The sequence below is a fragment of the Lineus longissimus genome, chromosome 5, assembly GCF_910592395.1.
Source record: "Lineus longissimus chromosome 5, tnLinLong1.2, whole genome shotgun sequence".
Classification (NCBI taxonomy): domain Eukaryota; kingdom Metazoa; phylum Nemertea; class Pilidiophora; order Heteronemertea; family Lineidae; genus Lineus; species Lineus longissimus.
In genome coordinates this window covers 20034305-20050225 of record NC_088312.1, presented here as the reverse complement: position 1 = coordinate 20050225, position 15921 = coordinate 20034305, and the positions used below count along the sequence as shown (strand labels likewise).

The window sequence follows — 15921 nt, the reverse complement described above, 5'->3', positions numbered from 1 at the left end:
TCAAACCCTTGAGGAATACAATTATTGCTGAATCAAACACAGCACCTGATGTCTTGGAAGACATGGTCTGCAGGGCAAAGGAAGCAAACATCAACCAATGATTTCCTCGGGGTAGTTGCGGGAGGATTAAAATCAGTTGACACAGTACAGAGGGACGAAATAAAGGGGGACCTGTCCTGACACCCCATTGTACACATGGGTTTAACCCAAAAATGCTGGCAGTGTTTGGTCTATTCCGGAATTGAAAAAAGGACCATTCCCCTCAATACTATGCTTGCTCTTAGAAATGCCGAACTATCCCCTCTTCCAGATCGTGATGGTGTTGAGACCAAACTGTCTTCGATTTAGACGTTTAGCTCGAACATTGTGCCCTAGAGGGAAGCACTCGCAATCTTGCATCATTCCATTTTTTCGCCTGCCCACTTGCGTTAAACTTTTGGCCAATCAATGAAGAGATTTTTACCACACCTCCACATCCTCCAATCTCATTGGCTGATCCAAGTCATGTGCCAGAAGGTGTGTCACGAGCCCAGCTGTTGCCCTGATTTCAATTTGGCCAAATAAACTTCATAAAATCACGATTTGATCGCCAAATTCTTGAGGTAAGTGACATTTTCAAGCGGAGAACATGTTTCTAACATTTTCAAGAACCTGACTGGTAAGTTTTAAACTCGATTCGTGCCGTATATTTGCAGCTGTAGACTGATTTGTTGGTTGTTTACGAGCATGACGCAATCCACCACACATGATGTCTGATCAACAATAAGCTTTGACACGAGTCATGATCACGACCTTTCCATTTTCCTGTACATTCAGAAACCTCCTTGTTTGTAAGGTGATGTCGGTGCATGTTCCCTTTCTGTATTCACCTGAATCTTGGCTTCTCTCTTTGTGTACACTACGAATCGGGAATTTGTTCAGCTGTGTCGACTTGCTCTGCTATGCTAGTGCAAGTGCTGTAGTGTAATAATTAAACGTTGCGCGATAATCGCCTTCACTTCATAGCCATAGTGACTTGACACAAAATATGAATATGGGATAATATGGTTAAGGCAGGTCCCGGGTGTAGAGGACACCTCCCGGGCGGGCCTAGGAACCCAGACCCCAACTTGACCATTTTGCCAATAAATTGCCAATAAAAAGTGGCGATATTTCGGCAAAATTTTCCGACGACGTGGCGACACAATATCCTCTGACGTTACTCTAGTCTGTATAGTGTATGTCTCCTGGTAGTTTGCCTGAACCGGCGCACTGCATGTACTCGTGTACATGATCATGTGATGGTCATTGACAAAAATGACTGACATAATAGTAATCACACTTTCCATACCAATAATTGTGTCAGTTTTGCTATTCAATGATCCAAGACATTGGTGTTCGGGTGATGTTGGCCAAATAATTTGCCATGCCTATTGAACTGATTATAAAGATGAGCATTGCTTAAGGTTGAGAGAAAATGTCATTCAAAGAATATTGGCCAAACCCATGGTGGGGTCTGTAGTCCCTGCTGTTCTCACAGCCATTGACTGTGAGACAAATTTGTTACAGGTCTATCTTAGAGACGTTGACAATATCCTATAGCCTAATCTGATCATCGCACTGGTTGTTCATACAAAAAGAAAGGTTTAGCCTTATAGTTATATATAGGTTTGATGCTTTTCCACAGTCAATCAATACATGTATGTTTAAATTCAATGTGTGGGCCACTTGAATATGGAGGCATGCAAAGTTTCAATTATTCCAATTCATTCGTCACTGTTGTGTGGGCGACCTAATTTGCCCTTTGCCCAGTCACTGAAGTCACTCCAGCAGGTTTTGACAATATCATTGTTCATTGTGGCCTAGATTTGATAGGTTTCAAATACTGCTATAATAGATAAAACTGGCTGGCCTTTATGTACTTGTTCAATCTAGTTGTGTGGGATTATGTCATCTCAATCAAATATTGATATGAATTGAATACGTCATGCTGGGTGTCGATATTAATCACACCTTATCTGAAGTAAAGACGAAATGACGCCGTACCCTATGTACATTTAGGACTGCCCAGGTAATCTATACATGGTCGTACATGACAGGTAAGACGGTAGAGGGTGCGTGCCTCCCTGAAACTACGAAGTAGTGTCAGTTGTGGACATCAGGCTGACAGCACTCTTGAGAGGGGGGGGATCAGTATGCCTAAATGGTGTCACACTGGTCCTTTCAAAAATTAAAACATGAATGAAAACACTTGAGTCATCAAGGTCAAGTGTTTAATTTGTCTTGACTACATTGTAATATAATATATTGAAATGTCATACATGATGCATCTTGACAATATCAGGCCATTTCACTCGATACATGCGTAAGGAGAAGTCGTGTTGTTGGCCCTGTTTGCAAGTGGATGTACATGATAAAACACCTGTTGATTTCAGACATGGTTGACGTCAGACGATTGGGTCAAAATTACAATCCCAATCGAAAATGAATAATTTGATCGCATTCAACTCGAAATCAATGGCAATTATTTCTTCAATTGATAACCTTTTTGGGGGTCGTGATTGGGGATTGTAAACGCGTTTCGACGATTGTGACATTTTGTCTGAAAGACAACCGAAATCAAGTCACTTTTTGGTTGTCGGGGTGTGTCAGAAAGTTGGCTGATGTTGGGAGCTCGAGGCCTGTATGATACGAGGTTGCTCTGAAAAGCACTTGTCCGCACAACATCTAAGATGACGACGACCCTCCCTGTAGTGTATGTAAGTCTGTCTCTTCTGACTTGGATGCAAGTGAGACATACATGTAGTATAGCATCCACATTGAACTATTACAGTACAGTATTTATATTAAAATAAGCCATTCCTTTTATTTTGCAGTTGGTAAATTGAAGCAGTTTTATTGGAGGATGAACAACGCATTTAAAGTAGTCCAAGAAGATACTGCACCTGATGAAATGCACAAACAGTCTTACTCAAGGTTTATAAATGAAGAACAAAACGTGAATATACCTCAGTTCTCTGTTTAGGTGACCAGTCCTTTGGATGGAATCCAGGGGGAAAAAGGTAAGTTCATTTGAAAGTTTATAGAAATCTGTAATATTTTACCCGAGGTAAGCTGACTTGAAACCAATTGGTATCACTTGGTTTACATCGCTTGTAAAAACCATCATACCCTGGTGTCAGTCAGCACCGCCTGGAGGGCTGCAGATAGCTTATTGACGTTGACTAGTTTTTATGCGCTGACTTACACCGTAGGGCCCCTGACACTTTGGCTGGTCTCCTGAAAGTTCTGTATTAAACGGTAGAGGAATTGAGAGTTGAGCAAGTGTCGATGAGATCTTCTCGCCTGATTGAACTTGAAGCCAGCAAAATCTATAGCTCAGTGGATACTAAATGTTTGCTACAGTTTGTGTAGGGTTGCATGATGGTTAAAGTATTGTTTGCAAGAGCTATATTGGATAAATGACTGTAATTATTTGTAACGAATTATGTAACAGTATATGCAGGTATGTGATCTAGAGGCCAGGTCAGCAAAGGTAAAGCTCAAGCTATACCTGCAGTCAAGCAGGTTAAGGCACTGGTCCGGTTGTTCAGTCGGAATATAGCCCTGCCTATCGGCTAATTCAAGTTAGTTGATTTTGCAATTTTCACAATCAATGCAATTTTCACAATCAATGGTTACTAGCCATTCACGTGGCTAATGTGAAGAATTGTCAGTGTGATCGAATTGAAAGTGAGTTCACAAGCTGATGGAACTTTTGCATCTGCCTAGATATGTTATATTATTAATTCAAGTTAGCTGATTTTGCAATTTTCACAATCAATAATAAGGGCATTTGAACCAGGATGTATCGAAGGAAAATTTCTTGGTCACTTACCATTCACGTGGCTAACTTGAAGAATTGTCAGTGTGATCAAATTAAAAGTGAGCTCACGAACTTTCGCATCTGACCTAGATGTGTTATATTATGATTTAGCTATTACTTGGTATTGCGGGTCGATAGTATTTTGATTGTTAAATTTCAACTTCGCATTTTACAAGAGTTTCCCCTTTTCAAATATGAGAATTTGCGCAGTAGATGATTTTAAGAATCGGTCCTATAAAAAGATTACGACCCTGTGTTTGAATTCAGTTACAACTGAGTCGTAGAGCTAGAAGCTGTTAACTTAATTTCAGTTTTTCGCTTTGTTGGGTTAGTTTCTTTTCTTCATCCAGAAGGAGGAAAATGAACAATAAATTCTAATTGTTTTCAATGCATTCTATCAAAGGAGTAGTGTCTTGAAATAATGCCGGGCTGCGCTAATATTGTGTACAGAGTTTCTGTAAAAGGGCAGTACTTGGATGATTAAAAATGTACTCAGACATTCTACCAAAACAGAATTTGCAGCACCCGCTTCACTACAACTCAGTAACACAAAATGCGTTCGCCAAGCCGGACTTTTATTATATCATAATATCCCATTGTATTGTAATTAAATCAGACAATATTGGGAGGAAAATCAATCAATTTTATACCTTTACCTTAAATTTGTGCAATTTCAACACTTAACTTTGAGCTGTCAATTTCTCTTACAGATCTCACCCCTTCAGCATCACCAGAATCCCTCAGGTTTACCCCCAATCAAGAATTCCCTCTTCCAACAAGATCTTTGAACCTCGAACGACAAGATGGGTATCGGATTCAAACCTCTCGAACACGAACCAACGGTCCCTGTCAAGTTCATCAGCGCGGGGACTGCGGCCTGTATAGCCGATGTGTTCACCTACCCATTGGATCTAGCGAAAGTTCGATTACAGGTAGGTCGATCAACTGCCACCCTAAAGCGACACCTCGCAGAATCCAGTATAACCTTGTCTTCTTTATCAAGAACACCGAAGGAGATAGTGTTTTGTGATGCAACTTGTTGACAAGAGTCCATGTGACTCAGTTTCGTAACGTGTCGTTTTGTTATCCCCCCATATTTGCTATTGAAGATATGTGTAACATCCATTATGGGATTAATTCTGCCCATTTTCCCCCAATACTCTGTTCCGTAGGGTACCGTAGACTCCATTGTGAACTTCCAGGTGTATTTGCCGCGCTGTGGTCTTACTCCTTTTGAATTGGATCGGGTACCAATAGTCCGAAAGGAAAGCGAAGGAGGAAAAACTCTGGGTTGAGAATATAGATGCAAAACGTAGGAATGATATACTGCATTGTTCTCTTCGTAGAACAGATGTAGTATATTCAATTGAGGAACAAATGCGAAATTTGAAGTCAGCTGTCCATTGACGTTTATCCAGCTTCAACTGTCCAATATAATGAGAACTGCGTCAGTACGATCCTTGCTGCTGAATCGATAGTCTAACCTTTCAACGGTGAACTGCTGTTGCTTTGTATATATTGATTTGAATACAATTTGTTCAGCTTCAATCTGATGTGGAATGAACGTATAAATACACCATTTCGGCCTATTGATTAAGAGGGTTGGATCCATACTCGCAGAACTCCACGTCATTCTGTCCCTGCTTGAATTGTAGGTGGGATATTAAACTGAAGTCCGGAGGGCCGACTGTTTTCGAGTATTGAGTCCATGGCACTTTGCCATTTTTAAGCCAATGAAAAGTGCTTGTAGGGCCTTTGCCTGGGTCACAGGCTGGGTCCATTCTGTAAAGAATTCAGCTCGCATTGACCATTGAAATTCTATAGAGCCATTAGAACTCTTCAAAATGAAGTGAACGCCCATCTAAAACCTTGGTCGGAGGCTGTTCTTTGGAAAACCTAGATGCCTACATTTGTTCCTTACCTCCAAAAAAGACCCCTATCTCATGAACGACCATTAGTGAATGTACACTTCACCGACCTAAATCTTTTTTCAGATTCAAGGAGAGGCTGCTCCGGCTTCCAAGGATGCCATTGGCAATACCAAAGCCGCACTCAAGTCACAACTGCGTTATCGGGGCATGTTCCACACCCTCAGTACGATAGCTAAAGAAGAAGGGCCAAGAGCCCTGTACAATGGTCTCATACCTGGCTTACAGAGGCAAATGTGCTTTGCCTCAGTCAGAATCGGATTATACGACACCGTCAAACGATTCTATACAAATCTTTTAGGAGGTAAGTACTATACATTACATATCTTAAAGTTCATCTTGATTATTTGAGGTGGGGAAAAAGAGGTACCTGTCAGGATGTCCCGTTATAATAATAACTTTGTCAACAATTCAATCATTTTGAAATTGCATTTTGAGAGAGCTGGATCGATTCCTTTGATAAATGAAAGGTGGAAGTGGGAATACCGCATTGTAGAAAACTATTCATTTCAGGAGAATTTTGGATGAGCCTGTTGACCAACTGCGAAATTGTTATTGGTACAGACCGACAGGTGAATTGAGGTACCTTGTGGTAAATCATCTGTAGGTGAATTGAGGTGTTTTGTGGTAAATCATCTGTAAATTTGATTTCAATTTTGTCCTATCCAGTGGAAGGTCGTCATGCCCAGAAAAATGTCCCGATGCGAATCTTGGCGGGCATCACAACTGGTGCAGCTGCTGTTATGTGTGCCCAACCCACAGATGTCGTCAAGGTGCGGATGCAAGCACCCGGAGGAAAGCAGCGGTATAAAGGATGCATAGATGCCTACAAAACTATTGCTCGAAAGGAGGGTGTTCGAGGGCTTTGGAAAGGTGGGTGTTACAGAATCTTTATCAAAGTGTGCGGCAGCACAGAGGAAGGGCATCTGACTTGTGATCAGAAGGTTGTGTGTTCCCGACTTAGTCAGTGCCACTCAGTACATTCAGCTGGCCTGAAATGGCCAAGTGAGTTGTAGTATGAGCAATCCTTGGTATCTGCCGAAAGATTTCTGGGTTAGGCTGGGGAATGAATGTAAAGCACTTTGAGACTATGGTTCAGCATAAAGTGCTATAGAAAATAACTTTCATTTCATCAAGGATATTCTTGAGACTGACAAATAGTATGGGGAAGTTTTGTGGAAAATGTTTAAAAAGTGATTGCACTCAGAAGTAAAACTTATCAGACACTCAAATAGTGCCAAAAGAAAGAGGCTCATAGATAGCGTTCGGACAATGCCAAATGCTTGGTCAGGTCAAGTAAGTCTTCAGATTTCAACAACCGTCATTCATATTATACTCACTATGTCCCTGAGCCTTTCATTTTAAAACAATATTTAGTAGCATACTTCATTTATGCCAGGTCCATAAGCCAATATTGGATGGTCATTATGCAATTATTTGGATTTTCCAAGCATTGCATTAGTGGCATACTAAATGCTAGTAGGTATACACTTTGCCAAACAAAAGATATCCTGCACTGCTTGAACCGGTTTAGTGTTTGTGCTTTTTCTTTGGTTATATCACTTATTACATTCATTGTAAGAAAATCTTATTGAAGTCCTGCTGTTAAGACAATTGTAAGCTTGGTATGTCCTCAACTACCGCAGACATTCAGATAAAAAGTTGACCACTCTTCCTGTAACGGCAGACCAGGAAGCATTTTGTGGCAATGGAAGTGCATTTAGGTGCATGATATTATGATAATAATCAGCTCATTGACCAGTCACCTTTTGACCTGGTAGGTTATAGAACATATTTATACGTATCAGTTTGGCCTTGATATTGCAAACTCGCCCAGTGCCAAAATTTAAAAATTGTAAGGAACGAAATCAGCGAAATAGTGTCAAGATTGTTGATATTGTTGACCCTATCGAACTAATTTAAAGTGGGAGGAGGGGTAAGAACAACTCTTGGCATCATATTATTATGTTAGCGGGCGGGTCCAGGATGTGGGGATGCGCAAAGTATTAACATGTGTACTATTTGAAATTTTCAAACGAACAGAGGAAGCCTTTGAGGGAAACTGTCTTGTGTCACAACAAGTCAAGTCAATCCTGAAGTAACCTTGGTAACGAAAAACGTTCTCATTTTTCAGGTGCTCTGCCCAACATTACACGAAATGCCGTCGTAAATGCTGCCGAGTTGGTTTCCTATGACCTCATAAAGGAGGCTATCATTCGTCACAATATACTCTCAGACAATTTTCCATGCCACTTTTTATCTGCATTTGGTGCCGGTTTTATTACGACGTGTTGTGCCTCCCCAGTGGACGTTGTGAAAACCCGATACATGAACAGCCATCCTGGCCAGTACAAGGGAGCCTTCAACTGTGCTGCTTTAATGTTCAAGGAGGGAGGACCGAGGGCTTTCTATAAAGGGTAAGCATTTCTTTGGATTGTTTATCATAAATCAAAACATTGGGCCATGGTTTTGTTGTTCAGAAAGAATTTCCAACAGAACTATGGGTCTGATACGATTCTGAAGATGTCCTGACGGTTTGAACAAGCTGGGTTTTGATATTAGACACAGAGACGGTGCTCCTGACCTTGGGCAAATCACTTTATTCTGATTATGACTGTCCACACCTCATGAGCCAAGGATGGATGCGGCGAACTGTAACCCACAGTGTAATGTGAGACATCTCTCTTTACCTTACCCTCGCAATGTTCTTGTCGTTCCAGATTTATTCCGAACTACGTGCGTCTCGGGTCCTGGAACATTTTCACATTCGTGTTTTTTGAGCAGCTCAAGCGAGGATTCAGTCAACTGCGGGAAAAAATTAGCGAACAGCCGTACGTATGATCATTCGCGGAGGCGGAGACTTTTATACTCTCTGTTTCGATGTGGTCTGCTTCTTCGGTTCTGTTGCATTTTTATTCTGCGGTTTTTGCTTCTCGAGGATCGTTTTTGTCTCTGCGTGGAAAACTGCTGCATAGGAGCTTGGCTGCTGCTCTGTCTTGTCTTTGGCTGTACTCATTTCGTTGTATGTATTTGAAGGGTTCTGGCACAAAACAGACAATTACCTCTTTTTCCACTTCAAGAATTGGACAAGCATGAGAAAATATTCACATTTTGCCATTTTGCTGCGGGATAGTTGGTGACCTTGCAAATAACCTGTTGACCTTTGATTAAAATTTGAAAAATATGGATTTGTCTTGTTTTGCATTAGACATGTTAGAACTGTTTATTTAGATTTGATTACATGTGGTATGATTTCGATCTAAGATCTCAGATCTTATGTTAAAGAGATTTGATAATGGGACTGGGAAAAATTTGATGGAATTGACCTTTTCAAAACACGGAATTTACTTTTAAAAATTGAATTTGGTGTGTTCAAAATTTAAAAATCTGAATTTGATATGTCCCTTGGGTTTTGAACATTTATTCATGGAGTATAAAAGAAAAAATTAAAAAAATTTCAATAAACAATTTTTAGAGGTACTTTGATTGTCATAATCAGCTGTTTTAACTCAGCCTTGGCCTAGTGGACCTGCCCACTCACAGAATTTAGGTTTTGGCCCAGTGACATACTTGGCTTCTCGCAGGTGGGCCACATGTGATAAAATCAGCATTAATACTATGATAATTTATGCATGTAGATCTTGATAATATATTGAATCCTGCAACTTTTGTCATTAGGTTGGTTTTATGGTGGTATTGGTGGAAGATATTGTGAAGTTTTTTACTGTTGTTTAAAAATGACACTACTCAGTACAGTGCTGTAGTTGAACTTGATGAGCAATATAAATTTGATAGTATACAAATAGTGGATGTTTGGGAGTCCGATATGGAATTTTGATGGACGAAGAAATGTCATGGCGGACGAGGCTTTGCTATATTATGCAACCAAATGTCTTGGCAAAGAAATCAATCCAAAGGAAAATAATGAAACAATTTGTTTTTAATGAAATATACAAAATGTATATTTTAGGATCCGTTACGACATTTTTTTGGATCCGTTATTGCTTTTTTGGATCCGATACGATGTGATGACTTGAAATCACATGATGTGAATCGAGTTACGCTATTGGCCAAGAACATTTGGTAGCATAATATCATAGAATATGAATTTTACTGACTTGCTTGGTCTTATTATCACACTAGCACAAATTTACAACTGGCATGACGGTCACTTTTTTGGGTGGTAAGGACCACTTGAAACCACTTGAAACCCCTTGTTTTCTTTATATACGGCACTACACTAACCCACTGGGCGCCATATGTGACCCGTCACAGCAAAATCAGGCGCATGTCGCTCTGAGCTTGGCAGGTTGAGAGAGTCTGGTTGTTCATTTCTCTATTGTCTGCCTTTTGTGAAATATGAGCACATCAATTTCTTCCATTATCTCCTGGTGTCATTTAGGCTCATCTTCTCTTCTTCTGTGAAGGGTCACATATGTGCTAAACCTCAGCAAGGCAGGACTCGGGTCCCTTCATATGACATGACAACAAGTGGCCAAACACGATAGCGAAGGACTGATTGTGGCTATGGGATGTCTCTGACTACCCTAGCTGCAGGACTTCTTCATATGTTTCCAAATATTCTTGAGGGAGGATATCAGATTGATAGAAGTGTTGCCATATTTTTACCCTGCATCAATCTGAAAGTTATTTATGTTTTTGATTTTTCAATTCTATGCTTGCCAGAATGCTGAGTGTGTATTTATTTTTTGCTGAATGTTGTTATTGGTGTTAGTATTTCGTTCGTTTCTAGCTTCAGTGCTATACACATTGTCATTATTCTCACGGCAGGCAATAGATACGCTGTCCTTTGTTTTTGTTGTGTCATACATGTTATGTAGTGTTAGGGAATAAATTATCAACAGTAGTGATTTCTGCACAAGAAAATAATTTGAAAATCATGGTAAATAAGGACATCTCCATTAGAACGTTCAATCAATAATCAATTATTTGCTGCCATTTTCACAAAAAAGTTGATGTAATCATGTGACTAAGGACATGTAAAGTATATCTTTGATTTATTATACTCAATGATACAGTCAAGATTGTAAGACTTGAGTAGTAGAAGTTAGTGCTGGGCCAGCACTTATGATAGTTACATCATTCCTGTATAGATGCCCGTTCTTGGATGCATCAACAAATGAACACAAACATTCTACAAACTGTTGTCTACACTTACAGCTGTATATCCAGTTCATACACGGGAACTCATTAACTATCATAATAGAAATGGCCTAGCTAAAATGCCTGCTGCTCATCCTTCAAGATTTATATTTTGAAATGAAACCTAATAATACTCGTTTTCTGTGATCTCATGTGATTTTGTTTCAAATTATAGGCGTGAGCTGGAGTATTATGAGTAATCTGCCAGTCGAAAGGCCCAGTGCAGGTCATCTAATGTTCAAGATCAATGAAAAGGATGAAAAAGTGTTGGATTGTTAGTAACCATGGTGATATTGTATACAGGTGGTGGAATTAAGACCTTGGTAGTGGTGTTTGATGATTGATTTTAAGGACCAGCATGAACTGAAGTAGAAATGTGGGGAATATTTTTGTATGTATTTTTGTTCTGTTATGAGGGCTGGGCTGTTCATGGTACCTCTTAAAGGCCTACGCCATTTGCTGAAAATTTGAAATTTATGATTGAAATTGAAATTGAAAATTGCCAATTAGGCAAATCACACTAAATAAAATTTTAACATTGTCATTGTGTAGACGTACACATACTCTGAATAATACCAAGTTTCAGCAGTTTTGCATGCATGATATTGATAGCTGCACTACTTGAATTTGAAAAGTTCAAATGGTGTGAATAAATTGTGAAAATGAATTTTAACTATGGGCCGTGTCGAGATATTTATTAACTGTAACAGTGACTTGATAATGCACAAAACCCAAGCCTAGAGCAGTTGTTGGCATTTCTGTTTTTATGACAGATGGTTTGTATCCTTTATATGTGATTACTATTCAATGTGCAAAGCGGGCATCGGGAGCGCCTAATTCCTTGTATCACACAGGTGGTGAACAATTGACATTAGGTGCCCTAATCATTTGTTAATGTTACACAGTGTATAAATTTTTGTGTGCTATCTCTGAATGCCTCGCCTTGTAAGATAAAATATGTCATATGTATGCTATACAATGGGTTGGTGGTTGGGGAAAAAGACACAAAGGATTCCATTATATCATCATCAACGGCGACGTAACTCTGATTGGATTTTTGCCGAGGGAACGGAGTTGCCCAGGCTTAGACACTCAGGTACAGGGGACCAAGGCTCATCCGACAGACCCTCATTAATTCATCTAATTTGTTGCAAAGAGCCAGGAATTTTAGTTCAGAGATAATTCTATAAGTTTTTCCTGAAATTGAACCTGGGCCGTATTGCGTGGTAGCTGGCACTTGTTAACCACAGGGCCATGAGGCCACTCTGATTTATGTGGGAATTGTTGGCAGCACTAGTGTTCTGTCCATGACAGAATTACAGGGTATTTGGACTATTTTAGACTCGGAGAAAAATAGTTGGGCTTGTGACAGTTGGATGCCCTTTCAAACTTGTCATCTGGCATAACCCTTCACACTCAACATGTAGGCAAAACCCGTATTAATGAACAGATTCTATACGAATTTTTATTGTCGTAAAATATGCAAATACTTCCTGGTACACCTGTTTACGATGTATGACATGAATGGGTGAGGAGTTCATTTTGTTATTCATATCCTTACCACACTGTAGTTTGCATGGCTCATCATGACCATGTCCCTTTAGCCTACATAATGGCAATGGGGGCAGTGCTGTGTGTTCACACTTGGCTTTAATTTTTTGCGGCCATATCGGTTGCCACATTTGGTATATAGCTTTACTCCTGAAATATAATTATATTGAAACATATGTAGGTATGATTCCTCTGTTTTCGTGCATTACATGAAGGGTAAGGGGAATTCAGATAAGGTTGTATCTTCCAGTTATCAGTCCCATCAGAGGAAAGGGTGATCTGTGTTAATAATACTGTAAAGTTGCTCAGGAGCTGTCATGACCTCTTGATTGCACCAGAGGTTTCGTTACAGCTCTTGGCTGACTTTACAGTAAGACTCCTATATTTTGTTAAATGATATATGGCTCCTGTAGCAGTGTGCTACTAAAATGGGATATGGTATTTGGTATATCGGGGTAAGGGATATTGATATTATTGATACCAGGTAATGGTACTTTATTTACAACTGTGATAAAAACAAAACTGCTATTATAGTCTTATGTTACAAGAATGGGTGCATTTCCCAGAACTTCTCTTATATTTGTGGAATCAATCCAATTATTGATTAGTTTAACAACATTGACAATTTTTGATTGACACCACAATAACTGTAATTTCTGAAGAAAGTCTTCCGTGCATGAATTTCTCTGTTGGCACTGCAAATTTTATCAATAAGTCGGGGGCATACAATAAACTGGACTTTACACAGCAATAAAGATGGTGTCATAAAGTCTGCTGACGATCAGACCCCCTACTGTCGATTTTGTAAACATTTCAATGGGCAGTTTAAAGGGACAACTTGTGCATGAGATTAGTTGATTTTTGCATACAAAAAATGGCTTCCGGTAGGACCGTGATTTCCCCAAACTGGATGACTAAAATCATTGATTTGCAATGTATATGTACTATACACCTTTCCAGAAAAGGGGTGCTGAGTGTCCGAAATAGTGATGTCATAAGGGGAAACTTGGCCTTATGGTGGAGGGACAAAGGAGATAGTCATGGTTGACCAACACACTTGAATGCCTTTGATGACGGACAAGGGGGAAAAAGTAAGTTCCAATGCAAGCCACCAATTTCGGGAAGCATGTATAAGGAGGTGTAACCGTAGGCTGCCTGAAAGTCACAAGCTATGTTCAAAGCCGCCTCACAACACTTGCGAAAATTATTATTGAGATCAGCATTATATCAGATATGATACTACAAGTGGCAGTGCATGGTGGCAAGCAGGGGTACTATCCTCCTGGCCAGGTAAATCCCATGCCCAAGTTGTCCCTTTGCATGTACATGTATGTACATTCATTGTGCTGTTTACATATCTGTTTGTGAAGATAGAGTTTGTTGAACGAGTTTTCACTTTTGGGGAGAATCACAATCGAACGAAATGATATGTGTTAGAGAATATTACTTGTAATTTGTTACACCCGGATATGTTCACTAATAAGTTTTTTAAATTATACCATTTATATCATAAAAAAATTTAACATGGTCTGGACTAGCGTGGGTTGAATTACAGGTTTAATAAGTGTACTGGTGATTTTATTCAATTTTAATGTCATTTTCATTCAAATAAATGAATGAAATGAAGTAACACATGAGGATTTTATTTTCACAAGTTACTGGCCTACTAACCTGGATGAAGGGTCAGGGGCGGGTTTTATTTGCTTTCAACAGCATGGAACAAACTCAAAGGCAAAGATTTCATCTCGCGAAATCATCCTTTTGAGATTTTTCTTCTATTCTTTTTCACGAATCGGAGTGGGTCATTTGCCAATTACAATACCTATAAGTTTAACATTTTCGTGTCCCTAAAGTACATGTTTGTATTCCCCTCATTCAAAAATCTTAGGTTCACGGAAAAAAGGGGTTTTATTGTATTCTATGACTGTCATGAATGTCAAAGTTGTTTGATTTCATTTAATCACTGTGACAAGCTATTTTAGTCTGCACAGACATGTTACCTTTCATTGCTTATTGTGCAGCAGAATTCTTGTGTGTAGGTTGATAAAAATCAAGTGTTGAAGGCTTCAGTCACCGTCTGGGGTGTTTAATGGTGTCTTTATGGTTATAGCTACATGTATCTTGAATGATGTGATGAGTATCTCAGTTGATACAGCTCTGTTGGTGTCTAAACTACTGTATTGTAAATTATGGAGAGAAAACAGCAGTGAAGAATATAATGATGTTGAATCCTGTAAATATATGTACATAGAATATTGTAAATAAAAATATGTTAACACAATGTAATACACTGAGTGTGGGACTTTCAAATGTACTTTTTAGGCCTATAAACTGCAGATGTTTCTGGGATTGGTTGAATTTGGCGGTGTGGACTTCCTAATGTATTATTCAACTGCAAATGCTTCTCTGATAGGTTGTACAATGGAACCTCCATTAGCGAACACCTCTCTACTTAGGACACTCCATTAAGGACACTAGTTTTTGTCTCAAATTTGTTGTTGCCATTCAATTTGACCTCTCTAATCAGGACACCTCTCTTTTCAGTCCTGATGGTTTCCTTAACAGAGAGGTTATACTGGTACTGTATTTGACTTCCAAATGTATTATTCAACTGCAAATGTTTCACAGATATGTCACAGTGATAGCTATGGTCATTTTAATAACAATGATGAGTAGGCCTTCGCCTGTACCTGTATCTTTTGGTATTGCCGATTACTTAATCAGGTTTATTGAGAATTGTTTATTTGATGTAATCTGGTGTATTTGGTATTAGCGTTTATAAAATTGCAATATTCTTGAGAGTTGATCAGAATGAAGGTATTTGGCTCAATTTAGATGTGTGTTCCATGATCTCTTGAATCTGAACAAGGAATAATATTCTTAGAATTGAATGTAGGTGTACAAAGATTGAGCAGTCAGTTCAATATATGAAATAAAAATATTGAGATTATGTAAATTAATTTGTTGATTTTGTTAATTGAAATTTTCCACTTTGGAGTATTTACCTGGTGCCTGTGATGAACAGAGTTCATCCAAAAATACAACCTTGAGTTCTTTCCTGGGATTGAACCTAGGCTAGGTCCTATTGCATGGCAGCCAGCAGTGTTTTAAACAGCCTGTCCCAGTCTGTGAAATCTGGACATGATATTTTGACAAAAGCCTCTAGAAAGATGCAAGAAATCTGCAACCAAAATCATTTAAGCAGATCTAAAAAAGAAGCATGGAATCCCCTTCGAAATGACCCAATCTGTCAATTTGGGGTAGAACCTTGGTTATGTATTATGATCAAGAAACCTTTTCAAATGACAACTTTACAAATGAAATTATTTTACAGTTCATAAACAAACTTGATCCATCTTGTAGTACACTCCAGAGGCAGTGGGACAGGCTTTGTTCCTCACCTGATAAGACAGGATAAATAGGTTGCCAAAATGG

General features: G+C 39.2%; 1 protein-coding gene across 2 annotated transcripts; it reads left to right on the top strand.

The window, feature by feature from the left end:
* The first annotated feature begins 494 nt into the window (after nt 1-494).
* Nucleotides 495-15442, top strand: LOC135488837 (dicarboxylate carrier SLC25A8-like). 2 transcript variants are annotated; one of them, XM_064773746.1, is made up of 8 exons: nt 495-602; nt 2856-3041; nt 4555-4776; nt 5839-6076; nt 6442-6645; nt 7907-8189; nt 8493-8603; nt 11111-15442. In XM_064773746.1, exons 3-8 carry the CDS (start codon nt 4648-4650, stop codon nt 11133-11135), a joined length of 990 nt encoding a protein of 329 aa, XP_064629816.1. In that variant the 5' UTR covers nt 495-602; nt 2856-3041; nt 4555-4647; the 3' UTR covers nt 11136-15442. The 2 variants fall into 2 exon arrangements, with proteins under 2 accessions (XP_064629816.1, XP_064629817.1); XM_064773747.1 differs by having other exon boundaries at nt 557-658.
* Nucleotides 15443-15921: the final 479 nt, after the last annotated feature.